Raw genomic sequence first — 16,672 nt, 5'->3', positions numbered from 1 at the left:
AATTAAAAGGTCAGCTTTATTTATGGAAGTATAACAGTGCCCAAATTCCCCAAAGCTAAATAGTATGTTGAATTGCATGAACTGAAAAAAAAAAAAAACTTACAATAAAACAATAAAATGTAAAAAAAAAATTCTGCATTGCAATTTGACATGAATTGAAAAAATCCTTACAGCATTTACAGTGCTTGAAATTTTGGCAATGAAATTTATTGTGGTTGGATATTTTAAATACAAATGTTTCAAATGTGATTTAAAATTTAAAAATCAAGTCACTAAATTGCTGTTCAAAAATGTTTTTAAGTGTTAAAAATACCGTCTTTAATACAAAATCAAATAGAAAAAAAATCTAGGTTTTTACATCCGGAATATCACAGGAAAAGCAATGGATTGCCAAATGCTGAGGTCGGTGACGCAGTGTACTTTAAAGTATGCTCTTCCTGCTTCCTGTGCAGTCTACTTCTCAGGAACTACCTACCGATATGAATGCAGCACTCTTAACTAACAGGCTGGGTTGCCAGTTGCACAATTAACAGTGTTGCATGCTAAAATTCTCCCATCCTACGTAACCATCATATGTAAAGCAAAGTCAGCGCTCTTCAATTCAAACACAAGAGCGATGTGTTTCCTTCCCCTGTGCTCGGTAATGTACCAATCACATTCAGTTACAAGATGGGATTAATTTCTTTAACTTCTGTGGCAAATTTCTGTACATGAAGCAAGCAGGAACAAATTTTGGAAGCAGTCAAACAGCATGGGTTCAGCGAGTGACACCGGAGTACTGCAGATGACTGTCTGACACTGTGCCCAGCCGGATCAGGACAAAGAATAAATAGAGACAGACAGACAGGTACATTAAACAGTGTAATGTCAGACTGACATTAAAACATTGTACCATCTGCACTTTACGTTTTTCTTTATTACAAAGTTTTTACTGTTAATAACCAATACAAATTTAACTTAAATTTGTTGCTGCTGTTATCATGTTACTGAATGTGACTGCAAATTACCGAGCGCAGGTGAAGGAAACGTATCACTCTCCTGTTTGAATGTAAGAGCGCTGGTTTTTGCTTTAAATATAGCGATTACGGTGGAGGAAGACATTTTAGCGCAAAACATTGTTAAAACTGCTGCATTCAGATGCTGTATTCCTTTGAAATAGTCTGCACAGGGAGCAGGAAGGGCACACTGTAAAGTACACTGCGACATCGACCGCAGCAATTGGCAATCCATTGCTCTTCCTGTGATATCCCAGATGTGAAGATCTGAATTTGCTCCACCTGAATTTTCTCTACCTGAATTTGTAAGGTTGATAAATAATAAAGATTGTATTTTTTAACATTTTTTAACATTTTTGCATTGGATTTTAAATGCAATCACTTAAATTTTCTAATGAAAATCCTGCAGTTTGTTTACATTGAGCAAGTACCTTATTAGTAGATTATTTTAGAGTAGATTATAAAATCTGCCACATAATTGTTCATAACATCATTTCTACTTATTATTTTGATTTTATTTATGGTGCAGGTTAAACTTTAGGCAAACTAAAAAACTTTTTTTATTAAATTCTGTTCGGGCAGTTTTGCATGATGCTGTGATATAATCTGGTACATAACTGTTCATAACTTCGCTTCTACTCAACATTTCGATTTCATTCATGGCACATGTTTAACTTAAGGCAAAAACTGGCAAAAGTGGCAAAGTTTTATTAAATTCTGTCCAGCCAGTTTTGCTTGATGTTGTGACAAAATCTGTCTGGATAGACATACATGGCCAAGCAGACAAACTTTTCTGAAACAGGTTTTTTCAATGTATGAAACAAATATCATTTAAAGGCCGAATTCTGACCAATGTACAGATAAAAAAAAAAAAACTTTCTTTTATTTACATAGATAGTAAAATTATGTTGCAATATATTTTTTATTATAATATTTTATAGCAATTATGTATGGGCAATCCGTGGCAGGGGGCATTTTAGAGCAAAACTTTGGGCTCTCAGTTCAGGTATTGGTTACATGCCATCACGTTGGACTGCTGCGGATATGTTTGCCCTAACATATTGTTACTGCTTGCTATTTCCTAAACATACAGGATGAGATAAACTAGTTTAAAACTTCTGGCAGGAAGAATAAACATACATTGATCCTTACATTCATCCTTAAAGGTTCAGTTTTCATAGTCTACTTTTCTTTATTTGAAGTAACCCACCCTGTGCTGTGCTTTTTAATTTCTTGAGGACTGTGGCAGCTTGTAAGTTTATTTCCATCATTTCTGTGCCTTCTGCATACTCTGTCTATACACAACAAACTATCATGTAGACTGGCTCTGTTGAGTGATGCGTATAGCCACACTTACCTTGAGGAAAAAAGGCACTAAATTAGTTTAAAAAAAAAAAATTAAGCGCTAGATGCTGTGACACAATCTGTCAAAAACTCCCCATGACGGTCATTCTACTAAACACTTCGATTTTATTAATGGTGTAGGTTTAACTTTAAACAAATACCTACAGTGTATCCGGAAAGTATTTACGGCATATCACTTTTTCCACATTTTGTTATGTCACAGCCTTATTCTAAATAATTAATTTTTTTCCTCAGAATTCTACACACAAAAATTTAAAAATGAGAAAGCACATGTACATAAGTATTCACAGCCTTTGCCATGAAGGTGAAAATTGAGCTCAGGTGCATCTTGTTTCCCCTGATCATCCTTGAGAGGTTTCTGCAGCTTATTTGGAGTCCACCTATGGTAAATTCAGTTGATTGGACATGATTTGGAAAGGCACACACCTGTCTATATAAAGGTCCCACAGTTGACAGTTCATGTCAGAGCACAAACCAAGTCAAAGGAAATTGACTGTAGACCTCCGAGACAGGATTGTCTCAAAACACAAATCTGGGGAAGGTTACAGAAAAATTTCTGCTGCTTTGAAAGTCCCAATGAGTGGCCTCCATCATACGTGAGTGGAAGAAGCTCTTCCTAGAGCTGGCCAGCCATCTAAACTAAGCGATTGGGGGAGAAGGGCCTTACTCAGAGAGGTGACCAAGAACCCAATGGTCACTTTGTTAGAGCCCCAGAGGTCCTCTGTGGAGAGAGGAGAACCTTCCAGAAGGATAGCCATCAATCAAGCCTATGGTAGAGTCAATGGTAGAGTGGCGAGAGATTCTCATCAGACCTTAGATATTTTTTTTCTCGTGACTGAGTGGTAGTAGTAGCCTTAATGTGGAAGCCCCCTAGTGATGGAGAGGAATTGGATATGACTAAAATTAAAAAAATAATAATTAGGGATGCACCGAAATTTCGGCCGCCGAAAATTTTCGGCCGAAAGAGCATTATCGGTTTCGGCCGAAACGTAAGAAAGCGCCGAAAATAAAAGCTGAATTTGTCGCCACGCCTCTCCCATCCTCGCGTCTCGTTCGCGCTGTCATTACGCATCAAACACGGAGTATGTCGGCGGTTTGGAAGCACTTCAAAGTTTCAGATGAGGACAGCAAAGTTGCAATATGTTACAGAAAGAAATTTTATTTAGTTTTGTTATAGTTAAACAGCCTTATTACTGTTATTTATTATCAATAAAAGTTTGATTGCTTAATTAATTTGTAGTTTTTTTAATACAAACAAAAAGAAAATATTTTAAACATGTTTTTTAATGAAGCTATTTTCGGTTTCGGTATCGGTTTTCGGCCAAGTGCATCCAAAAATTTCGGTTTCGTTTTCGGCCCAGAATTTTCATTTCGGTGCATCCCTAATAATAATAAATGAATTAAATAAACAGATTTGCCTAATAATTTTGTCATTTAAATCATAGCATGCACCATAGGAGAAGACTAGTCAGGACAATTCTATTTGTTTGTTCTTAATTAGTTACCTGTAATACAATTGTGGTTTGTATTGTTACTATTGTATTAAATATTGCTGGTGACATGTAAATTTATTTCCATTCTGCTTATTTATAATGTAATAATGTCTGTTTACTTGTAATATTTTAATGTGAATTATATGCATTAAACAAAATACATTTATTGTATCTGATTATATTTCTTCCTAATTTTTTTTTTTTAGAAATTCTGAATTTATTTTCATGTAGCATAAGTTCAGCACAGCTACACAAGGTGGATTCACAAAATGATATACTATACATTTCACCTGACTGTCAGAACAGAACAAGCTTTCTAATCATGCAGCCTTTTGTCAGGTGTAGTTTAGTTCCTCAGATAAGATGTCAGTCTGGCAAAGCCTCACAGCTAATCAACAGTTAGAAGAGGACTGCACATGAGAGCAAAATACTGAGCTTTATCCAGACTTGCAAAAGGCAATCACCACCCATTTTCCCAGCCAACTAATCAAGGCTGCAGGATAATTATGGAACTATTCAAAAGGTCTAAGGAAAGAAGAATAGTGTGTTCCAAAATTACAGGGTATTGTAATGATCAGTGTCATTGTTTTTAAAAAGCCAACTGTTTATTTTCAGAAAATGAACTTCTAATTCACATTTATCTAAAATTTTAACTTCTTGTCAAAAAGCACTTTCTATAGACAGTATTCAAAACCTAAGAATGGAAAACAGAAAGGAAACAAATGGAACATAAATTGGTTGTTATTATTGAGATACAAATAGTATAATCCTGAGAGATGAGACATTGGCTGGGGTTAGATTGGTAGGGAATGGGCCATTGTGTGCCAGTGGGGATTACTATAATGTGCACAGGCTGAATGGGATTAAAATTGCAATCTGACAGGATGAGGTCTGCCTCATGGAAGAATTCTCTACAAAGACAAGTTCTTTAACAAAAGTGCGGAGAGGCACATTACAAAAATGATGAGAGTAGGGGTTTTGGAGCAGGAGAAAGAGAAGGGCAGTTGAAGTGACAGGAAAAGAAAGCCTGTATATAGCATCTCTAGGCATTAACAATATTCAGACTTGCTGACTTTATGAAATGTCTGACCACCCCAGTTCCATTCAATCACGCTGGTCAGTACGCCCCATAATAAGGAGGTAATATCTTTACGAGTTGTTCTTTTTAAACCTTGACAGTGACTAGAGTTCTCGGCTCTTGGCCTTTAATAGGCACCATCCAGCACATGCTCACTGCATGGCTCCAGTTATCTCTATGGAACAGCAGCCATCAGCCCTTTTACTTATTCTTATGCGCAGAGCATCCTAAATGTCATTACCGGCAGGGAAAACGGCACAAAGACCCACTGATTGTCCTCTGGCCTTGACGTGTGTCATGCTTTTTAATCACAGCTCCATTTCAAGTTGTTTAATCAGTTCACTTTATTCATTTTTTCCCCCAGTTCAAGTACCTGTAGTATTATAATACCCAACATTCCACATGATTCTGTGTGATTTGGGATCTGTTTACTGTTGTCTGTCCATAATATTGTTTTAACACTGCGTTTGCTGTTACTGAAACACCCTACAGTCTGAATGAAGTGTCTTCTCCTTTTATTGAGTAGTATATTAGGGAAAACGATTTACCAGAGACTCCAGTTAAAGCGTCTTACCGCAAACATAAATGACTCAACACTATCTGTAACATTTTACCTGGTTGCTCCATTAAATAAACATGATGTACTTCATGTACGTAGTTTAGATACTGTTTAAAATGAAAATACAACATTTACATATACATGCATATACAACATTTTAATCTTTTTCAACATTTTGTATATTCTTAACAAAATGTTAAGCACAGACAAATGAGTCAATAGAAAAATATTTGCGTAAAAATACATAATAGAATGTCTTGAAATAGTACTTGAAATAGTAGCGTATTTAATTAGTAGTTTTTAATAGTATATTTTTGTGTACTGAAGGGATCCAATCTGTCTGTGGTACTCTGTGTTTCCTTATATATTTAATAAGGTATAGAGATGCTATAGTATTTTTCCCTAAATCTGTCCAGGTGCCCTGTGACATCGTAGCTATACAGCAGTATGAAAATAGCAATGCCTCCAACAGTTTTTAGAGGAGGCATCTACTGTCTTGTTGGTAGTGATAAAAGCTGATTTAAAAAGGGTATTGATACAAATTCGGGAAAAAATTAAATTTTAAAAACAAAAGCAGATGAAAAAAATCACTTTCAGGCAACATTACATATATATTTTGTTTTTGAAGCAACAAAGTCAAATGCGAGAAATGTTGGCCAGAGTCAAACCTCAAGTCTTTTGTCTGCCACTGCCTATAGCCTCTAACTGAAAATAAATGAAGGACAAGAATTTGTTGACACCTATGGAAAAATTAACATGAGTGCACATATGCTGTTATGACTAACATAACAAACACACTGCAGCATTAAATGTTAAAAGAAAACGTGGAACAAAATTCGAAATGCCTTTCTTCGCTTTTTTAAAATAAATTTATAGATTAATATATTTACTAACATATTATTAATGTTATTATTGAATGGAGAAGACAAAGGTAGATATTGTGTTTAAGAAACTATTACAAATACATACTCTGTGAATATATATATATATATATATATATATATATATATATATACTCTCAAGATTTATTAATCAATTTTGTTAGCTGCTGGACGTCAAATTTACAGTGGAAGAGTAACGGCATTTTCAGGAGGGAGCTTAAAATCTGTTTTTTTAGTCAACTGTATACTGACTATAAGAAAATTTATTACTTTCAAACAACATACAGTACCAACCTCGTTTCATTGCCATCACTTTATTACCTCAAATGGTAAACCAACTATTCTTGAGATATCACAGATAGGCTGTACATCATATATCACAATTTTATATGAATGTTCTATTAAAAGTATGTTTATTTTTAAAGTCAACAATAAAACTAAACTTTTTAAATTATACTAAATTCATTTATAGACACTTTACAGACTGTGTGATTATTTTTATTTCCACTGCTCTCACTCTAACTTGCAGGCAGAATTATGACAGAAACCATGATAGTTGTAGAAAATTAACTAGCTCCCACGTGTGACTAAAAGGTGTACTAGACAAATATCACAATGGTGACCCAGTGTTTGGTAATCAGCGCTCTAAATGATGCCACACAAATAACAGACCCGCACACTACTGGTTTCAACAACACTTTCACATAATTACTTCACTAAAAGACATTCCATTCACCAATTATTGAATGGTTGTACACTTTTTTGAACCAGCTTATCCATGCCCAACCATCTGATTAAACTATGAAGTTGATGCCAGCATTGGACAATTAATTTATTCATCTTCTACACCACTTCTCCTGTGTACAAGGTCACAGGGGACCTGGAGCCTATCCTAGGCAACCTACTGTAGGAAACAAGGCAAGGTACACCATAGACAGGGTGTGAATCCATCACAGGGCTATATACTGTAGGACAGTTGTCATAACAAAATATTTTTTCTGTAAGCTGCATGCTCCTGCTACTTTAAACACATTTAAACATATTCACATAAAAAAAATCTTTGCTAATCAGTTTAGCTTTGTAAAAGCTTTCTACTTCAACAGAAAACTCTGATGTGCCCGAAGCTTTATAGAATGCAGAAAGGCATTGTGTCATGTCCACATTAAATGTTTGTATCGTGCTTTCTGAGGCCATTCAGCTTGCCAATTTTTCAAAGGAGCAAAAGCATCCTTTGCTGTCCCACAAAATCTACTGCATTAACCAGCCTTTATAACTATCCTATCCTGGAGACAGGGGATCCATATGTGTTTAGATTAAATATTTTAACTGGTTTGATCATATTTTTCATGAATTTGTGTGATTTTTTCATAAGAGATATTATTTGGGGTTAGAGAGTAATAGCATATGTTGGTGTCTTGACAACATCCTGACATATGTTGCCTTCAAGGGGTGTCCCAAAACATTTTCTTGCAGGTACTGTCATAGCTACCGGAGCACTGCTTTCCAGGACACTACCTTATGAGGAAGCATAGATATCAAGGCAGTAGTTAGTATACATATATTTATTTTTAGCTAACCATAACTGGTTAATAAAAGAATGTGTATTAAAGCTTTTATTCACATGTGTGGAGTATCCACACTTAACTGATTTCTGTATTGGTGAAGCTTTAATAACCAATTTATTATTTATGGTCTTGGTGGGGTAATAGAGAGCAATATGCAAATACATTTACTGAAAGCCTGTATGGATGACAGGTCAGAAACCATGCTCAAAAATTTTATTTTACCTGTGTTTTATAATATTTAACATTCCTTAAGAATAAATAAAACAATATATTGTGTATATTTGTATTTCTATGATTTTTTTTTTTTTTTTTTTGAAAAACACTTGTCTATGACCCATTATCCATCATATCACACAAGGTAAATGTTGAGCAGTGAAATCTGGAATCTAGAAATTATTATTTGAAATATAATTTTTAAATAACAATTAAAAACAAACAAATAATTAAGACGGGAAATTGATTATGCTTAAATAGGTTTTTAAATAAACTACTACAGTATACCACACACAAGAACATATGAGGGTAGTGTCACAAGTTTCTGGTTTCACCATTATGATTTTAAGCTGCCACATATATTTGACAATTAATGTACAGAATAAATGTGTTACTAAATGTTATTGAAAATGTTTTACATAGTTTTACTTGATTCTGGCCTGCTACCTTCCTGCATTTAAATATATGCTTAAATTTACTCACATTTGACAGCTGATGTCAAATGTTTCAAACAGGGGATTCATGTGGTGTATCCTGATAAGCACAGAGGTTATAATGGTAAATTGATGAGTCACAGACTGGCAAGTTTCCACATCATTTACAGGCTCTCAAAAAGAACAGTGGCATAAAGAGTAGAGAAAAATGCTGTTCCAGAAAATTCCACATGTGCTCGCTGACCTGCAAAGCGCAGGTGCAGTGAAAAAATTAACTTATAATACTCATGTTTTTAAAAACAATTAGAAAAAAAATTTTAAGTTCCATGTCTTGTTCTTTGTTAGCAAGGTGGCTAAATTTTAGCTAGACCTTGATCTAAATATATTGGTATTGTCCTATGTGCTGTGAAAAAAGAATAGAGTTATGAATACACCATGCAGGTTTTTCCTAAAGATAGCATGGTCCATAATGCGACATAATGCCTGCCATTCCAGTCTGATACTAAAAAGGTCAGTGCAAGCCAATCTACATCCTCATACACACTCTCAATTTAATGAGAAATCATGACCAATGAATCCTTTATGTCATTCTTTAAGCCTGATTAAGCAAGAGGAAAAGGTCTGCTATTGTATTACTACAGCAACAACCGAGCTACATTGTAAGCCCGGTTTCTGCAGATGTTGGCCATGTCTGGAGATGGATAAGGCACTTCTCTTGTGGATGTGAGTGTGTGTGTGTGTGCATGGGGAGGGGAGGTTGAACAGGGGAGGCCTTTAATGCCACTATTTGAAAGGCAAGGGGGGAAAAGGGGTCCACTTTATCTTGCTAGGCACAACACACAAAAGAGGCAAGCACAGCAACATGGCAGGTTTTCAAAATTGGGATCAAAAGGTTTCAGCTAATTAACAAACTAAATAAGAGGCTCAGCAGCTTCGTCTGGCTAGAGTCTTCTCCTTTTCATGACTTTTCATAGGCCAAGCCATGGTGGATAATTAATCCATGTTTGTATGTGTGGGTGTAAGTGTGTTTGTGTTTATTTGTTGCTAATGCAGTGTTGTTTTGCTTGCAGAGAAATAGTGAAACATATCCACCCATATCTTAGTCGTCAGACAGCAACATGTTTCCTGTTTCACTGCTTTAATTGTATTTGACTTTTCAAGCAGTGGCCAGGCCACTCTAGAGTCAGATGGGTTAGACAGGGGCTCGTAATAAAGACAAATGGAGAGAACATGAAATTTGATTCTGCCTGATATTGCAGCACCTGCCACAAAAGAAGACAGCATGTGTATAAGAGATTGGGGGAGTGAGTGAGAGAGAGAGAGAGGGAGAGCGCGAGCACGTACATTGACAACCCAGGAATTTTCCCTGAGCTGTCAAATCTAGAAGGGCACACATCGAACTGTAATGGCATGCCATCTCCAGAGACAAGCAGGTGGAATAAAATAGGAACAGCACAATATTATCTGACTCCATCACATAAGCACTTTGTTGGATTCCCCCTTACAGCCCCAACTTGCCAGCATGAGACAAATAGAGCTCCACAGGTTCAAATACCTCCAAATGCTGGTTTTCATCTTCGTTGCTCTGACACGATCTACGCATAAGTCATTACAAGGTTCACTTGCACATTATTTATTTAATTACTAAGAGCATATGCTCCCCACCGACCTTGTTCTGTGGAGCACACACTTTGTAGCGTGATATGAAAACACCATCTGCTCTGAGAACAGTTTACGCCTTGCCATGCGGGGAAAGGCCCACTATGTCAGTGGATTATCTGAGTGTTTTCAAATTGCCTTTACCTTCTATGCCTTTTCCTGTTGGGCATCATGCACTGATGCTTATGATATTTAATTACCGATTATGTTCCAGGTAAATATATTCTCACTATGTATATGTATATAGTGATTAGTGATTAAATTTAGCTTTGTAAATTCACATTAAAAACAACTGCTGTTCTTAACCGAAATTTTGAGTGTCAAATCTTGTAGGTATATAATTTCCTCTCTACTGCAGTCTTCCCACATTATTACACTGACTGTAATCAGTTAATAGAAACACTTCTTAGAGTAATAAGCATTTAACTGTACAAATGACAAATACTTTGTAATATTCTAAGACATTCTGTGAAGCAGTAGCACATAATCTGATTCTGTATGTATTTGACTTTAAAGGAACAACCTGTTTTCTATATATTATTATTATTATTATTACATGCATTATGATTTTGTGTATGTACATGTATGTTATGGCAGAAAGAGAGAGAGAGATACTGTGTGTGTGTGTGTGTGTGTGTGTGTGTGTGTGTGTGTGTGTGTGTGTGTGTGTGCGCGCGCCCGGTCGGTCTGTGCACTGCTCTCTATCTCAGTTGTACGTAAGGTGCTTCACCAGATAGAGATAACGGAAACCTGAATAGCATGCATCAAAGTGCCTGAGTGCTGGCCAGCATTCAGCAGCAATCTGTACCCAGAACCTCCTTCTGTCTTAAGAGGGTTCATCATACTCCTTGTTCTGTCAGCACACAAATAAATTTTTTTATTAAAAATAAAATACTCATTGTCCACTAAAAAATGTATGGTGTTCTTAATTTTATGTATACTACAATGTCACACTTGTTGTCAGCCTTTTTATGAATGAATGTCTTTCTTATTGTGGAATCTTTTTTACTACTGCAGGAATTCAGTCTACATTCTTGGGTTAAGAATAACACTTATCGATTCAGAGAGGCTAAATCTGACATACTTATTTTAAATGCTTAAAATTCCTTAAGTAAATATTATCACATATTCAATAGGAGTGAAAAGTGTCACAATGACATACAGTACACCAGTTAATAAAATGAATATAAAATGAATGTGAAATGTTACATGTAAAATAATATTAAACAAATATTAACTTACTAGTCATAAAACTGAAAAGAACATACTTTATGTTACTGTCTATGTTACTGTCTCATCATGAAATGCTATTGCTATTTTAGATACGACTAAAATAGTAACCCCCTTTTTTTTATCTTAGTCTTAGCTCAACAAGCCAGAATATTGGCACATTAACCACTGAGGAGGAAAGACCTCATGTAGAAAACAACAGTTCCTGGTAATCTCTGAATAACAATCACATACACTGACAGCTGTCAACTTGTCACTATAGCAAATATGCCATCATGACACTTATCAAAACAGAAGGAAACACTTCTTTGCGAAGAGGTTTTAAGCCATATATAATAAGTAGATTTATTAGTTATAAGGTAACCATTTTCAAATTATAGTAGAAATAGTAGAAGAAGAAATCTGAGTCTAATTAAAAACCTAAAACATTCTAATTAATTTTCTTCCCAGGAAAAACAATCTTAATTCAGCATGTAAAGAACTTTGTAAGGATGCCATATATTGTGTGGTCTTATTAATTAATTTATTTATTTATTTAATACAATTACTTAGCACCACCATTCCACTTAATTTTTGATGCACGTTCATTAAAAAATGTTACTGAGTATAATTTTTTTTAATTATTTAGCCAATTTATACAGCTATTATAAATATCTTCATCTGTGTTCTTCTTACAGGTTCCTATGTCTTCTACTTACAGCTTCTTTGTTATAAGAAGCTTCTTGCTGAAATAGCTGAAAAGCTGAAATATTTAAATATATAGTCTTAAAATATGTATCTAAAATATATAGCGATGTTTAATTTATTTATAGGAATATGTGTGTTTATATTATTTTTATACATTTCAGATACATATTTAAAGACTACATATTTGAATATTTAAGTAAAGCCTGTCTTTGTGCAAATACAATCCTATACATACCTAAATCAGTTCTATATTTATTTCATTGCTTTTAATATCCATTGATATCGTGTGCCTGTTCTACAGCAATAACGTAGGTAGTGCACAGACATCATTTTCCGAATCAGTATGTTATCAGAAAAAATGTCATGAGAAAAGGAGATAAAATTAAAATAATATGAAGGCAAAATTAATACAAAAAATCCAACTGTTGCTCTGAACAAAGGAGCAAGTGAAACAAAAGTGACATAAAATTATGAGCTGGATTGATTAACTGGCAATGATGAAGCACTTGAAGTATTAGGTAGATAAAGCAATTGATTATCCAATAAATCCTTGTCTGGCACTGAATTCCCTCATTCAGAAATAGAATGAGAGCCAGAGGCCATAAATTAGTTTCATCCATCCTCTAAATATACTGAAGATGAGACAATGGCAAATGTCCGATTTACAGTGCTTAAAGACAACAGTTAGGATTTATAAAGACATCTTTTTTAATTGTCTTAAATTATACCAGTTATGGAGATAAGATTAAAATATAGGATTTATTAAGGCAATTGGATTTTTATAAATCTAAGAACTAACTGTAATGTTTATACATTTTACAATGTATTAAATAGGAAGATAAGAATGTATGTTGGGTATAACCTTTTTATTATCTACAATTTTATGCAAGGGAGTTATTAGGTGTTTTTAATGTATGATGTAAGGTGACAATAATATTCAGTGCATTACAGTGGGCAAAAACAACAGCGCAATAATTCTGCCAAATTCTCCCTCGTGCATTAATCACAATCAGCATAGCAGCACTGGCCAAAACATTGTCCTTTTCTTAACAAAAAAAAATGCTTTGCTTCAGGAACAGGAGGGCAATGGCATAGATAATCCAGAAACGCAGAGGAATCAGTCCTTCTCCAGACATTTACAGTCTTGCAGAGTGAGACTGACTGACCATCTGGCCTCCAAAAGGTATATTGTAAAAACACTGAAATCAGTGGAAGCGACTCCACCTTGGATGCCCACCATTACACAGATGGTGTAGATGTGCTTAGGCTACCTCATGGGGAGACACAGGCCCATCCCTCCTCCCTCTCTAGACAGCACCCACGTTAATGAATTTCACTTGCATTTTTACAATGCTGTAAGGTAAACTAAGGAAAAACCTTTCGCCTATGCAATAATTCAGAGAGCCATCTAGTGGTCTAAGCTTTAAAGCTCAGTATAAAACGTAGCTTTGACTATTTCTGTCAAAAATATATACATAGACCTTTACAGTGACCCTTACTTGTAAAAATTTCTTTAAGGCAGGTAAACATAGCATATAGGCTAGAATATTATTTATTATCTATAACAAATAATAATAAATATAATTTTAAAATTGTATTTTTAATACAAACGCATATAATACCATAATTAAAGATGCGCACAATCCGAAGATACAAAACACGATCCGAAGATACAAAACCCAGATGGTAAAAAATTACTGATAAACACAAACACAAAAAATATACATAAATGTTTGACAGCTGCATCATCACATTTTTGTGCATGTGCATGGACATATGTCTATTGTGTGTTAATATCTGTGTGCTTTGGAAAAGTAAGCAAGAAAAAGACTAGAGCAGCAAAATTCCATTTCAAGCTAGATTTGCTTCAACTTGATGACATTTGAAACACAAAAGCTGTCAGATTCTATTTTAGGCTCCTTCAGACTCTGCTGCTATAGCAGCTGCTGATAAATTGGTTCTGTTTTCACATTTGCAAATGCAAAAGACTACAGACATGTGCTGCGACAGTAATTCCAAATCTTCAGCATAATATCATGCGTTATTCCCACAAAAAAATTAACTACCAGTCACGCAAATCTTGAATGAACGGGAACATTTAAATCCTAGAAATAGTTGGGTTACAGGTTTTGCTGCAAAAGTAATTTTAAATACAAATGCAAACATATCCAGAAATAAAGAAATAAGCTATGCATTAAATAATTAATAAGAGAGTAGTTACATAAATCTATAAACACAGCATTACATTATGCAATATGTCATAAATAGCTTATCGATAAAAATATATAAAACATTAGCTTAAATCAATAAATTGATTTAGCAAGTAAAAAAAATATTTTTTAACCTAAACTGTGTGTGTGTCAGTGTGTGTGTGTGTGTGTGTGTGTGTGTGTGTTAAAAAAAGAATGTTTGCCTAATTCATGCTTAATGTAAATATAATAATTGCTCTATCTAGATGCAAAGGAGTAGTAGCCATGTAAAACATAGAATAAGAAAGTGTGTGTTCAATTTATCTGGAGGTAAACTTCCAGTGTTTGCCGAGCTTTAAAGCTCAGTTGTACTGAACTAAAAAAAAACCTGCACACACATCATTCCCGAGTGTTCAGCCCCGAGTCGGCAACTTTCACCCTTTTTTGTATTTAATTTTTCTTTTACAACAATTAAAAATGAAAAGCTTCTTTAAGCCTAAAATTATGTTTAGATGTGCGTTTAAAGTGGTAAGAAATGCTGCAAACTTTGTATAATTGAACTTGTTAATAAGAAAACGGTGTGATGTTTATAGATTTTTTTTTTTTTTTGATAGAACCTAAGCTATATTCTTATTTAGGCGTCATTTTAACAGATCACGCATTCACTTATATTTACGTTTATTTTTTACAGCATTTTTCGGACATCTTATGTAAAGTGACTTACCAAAGCTGAAGTTTATGGTCGTTATGGGGCTCAGTATGGCTTAAGGCAATATTTCAGAATAATATTTCACAGGCAATATAATCCCTATAGTCTGCACTCATATCCATTTTGTTCCAGTTGTTTAACAGGTCAATCGATGAGGCACTTTTAACGTTCTCTTCATCTTACCAGCGGACGCAGTTAAGTGTTAAGAATTGTCTAAATTAATTGAATAAACATTAAAACAGTGGGTTTAGACAAAGCATGCCATGAAGGGCATATACTCTACGCAGGACTAATTGTCCATTTCGCATAGTAATATGTTGGTAATCTTACCTATCCGTATGACATGCGGCATCCCGCAAGAGCACTGAATCCAAACAAGGCACACCAAGACCGCTGTCCAGTATTCCAAAACGGTGCCCCGGGGCCACCGCCACGGGTTTCTCATGCTTCTCAGTGCGTGCGATCCACTCTTTAGGGAATCCACGGACGTCTCGGAATCGTTCATCAGAATTGCACTGGTGGGTGTCATGAGAGGACTTCTCTTGCTCGCGACCAACTGGCTCTCATTGTACTGGACGGGACCTTTCTTTCACCTTCTGCTTGACGCACACAAGTCGCGACACAAGTCGTTTCGGATTAACTAAGATCAGATCAGATCAGATCAGATCCCCCTTTCCACGCGTCCGTTAGCCGTTAGTTAGTTTGTTAGGATGCGCGCGCGACTCTCCGGACCTCCTCCTCCTCCCGCTGAGTGCCTCCGACCGCGCCGCAACAACTGGGCTGGAGTACGCGCCAACGCGGAAGGGGACTGCGCCTACACTACACAAAATTCTCTCGGCGGTGTCAGCAAATTGACAGAATCCCTTTCTCCCTGCATACGCGTCAAGCTCCGTTTACGTGCACCGCTGAACTGGTGAGCCGTGTTTACGCTGGAACGACTTGAGAGACGCTCAAGTAACTCAGAAGGTGCAGGGTTATTAAGAGCAAACCCCAATCCGCTGATTTAAAACAACTGGCATTCTATTTGCACGCTGTTACACTTTAAATTTGTAAATACTCAAAGTTTTTTTATTGCTACTTCCGTTGAAACGCAACTTTTTAGAGAAAAACCTGCAAATCTCTCTCTCTCTCTATCTCTCTCTCGCGCGCGCGGTCACGCGCGTGCCAGCTCCGGTTGCTGCGTCATTACGCACAGTGCCACAACAAACCACAATGTTCTGATAGAAACATGTTTAAATATATTTAAATGGACAGGCACTGTATTTGGTGGAAACTGTTGACATATAAACCAGCAAAAATGGCAACGTCTCCGTGCACGTCTAACAGTTTTTTTTTTTTTTTTGCTTACTGCACAGGCGGAACACAGTAACTGTTTAAGATCGTCTTTCTTTATGAACCTTTATTAATAATACTCGTATTATTATATTGTTCCTGTGCTGCTAAAAGGGTGCATAAGTTATCAAAGATAAAACAGATTAGGGCAAATGCCTCTATAGTGTTCCTAAGGTAGGCTCAGTATCCACTGTGAATCTGACCATGATGAAGCAGTTAGTAAAATGAATGACTGAATGTATTATTATTGTTGTTATTTTTATTATTATTATAAATAGAAGTA

General features: G+C 35.5%; 1 protein-coding gene across 1 annotated transcript in view; it reads right to left on the bottom strand.

The window, feature by feature from the left end:
* Positions 1-16,136, bottom strand: part of grik3 (glutamate ionotropic receptor kainate type subunit 3) — a 142,979-nt gene extending 126,843 nt beyond the window's left edge. Inside the window, exon 1 of the mRNA XM_053494552.1 lies at positions 15,388-16,136. Coding sequence (XP_053350527.1) covers positions 15,388-15,586 — 199 coding nt within the window. The 5' untranslated portion in view covers positions 15,587-16,136. The remainder of the gene's footprint in view (positions 1-15,387) is intronic.
* Positions 16,137-16,672: the final 536 nt, after the last annotated feature.

This window comes from Clarias gariepinus, chromosome 4, assembly GCF_024256425.1.
Source record: "Clarias gariepinus isolate MV-2021 ecotype Netherlands chromosome 4, CGAR_prim_01v2, whole genome shotgun sequence".
In the NCBI taxonomy this organism is placed as follows: domain Eukaryota; kingdom Metazoa; phylum Chordata; class Actinopteri; order Siluriformes; family Clariidae; genus Clarias; species Clarias gariepinus.
The sequence above is the reverse complement of the archived record's forward strand: the minus strand, read 5'-3'. Positions and strand labels throughout refer to the sequence as shown.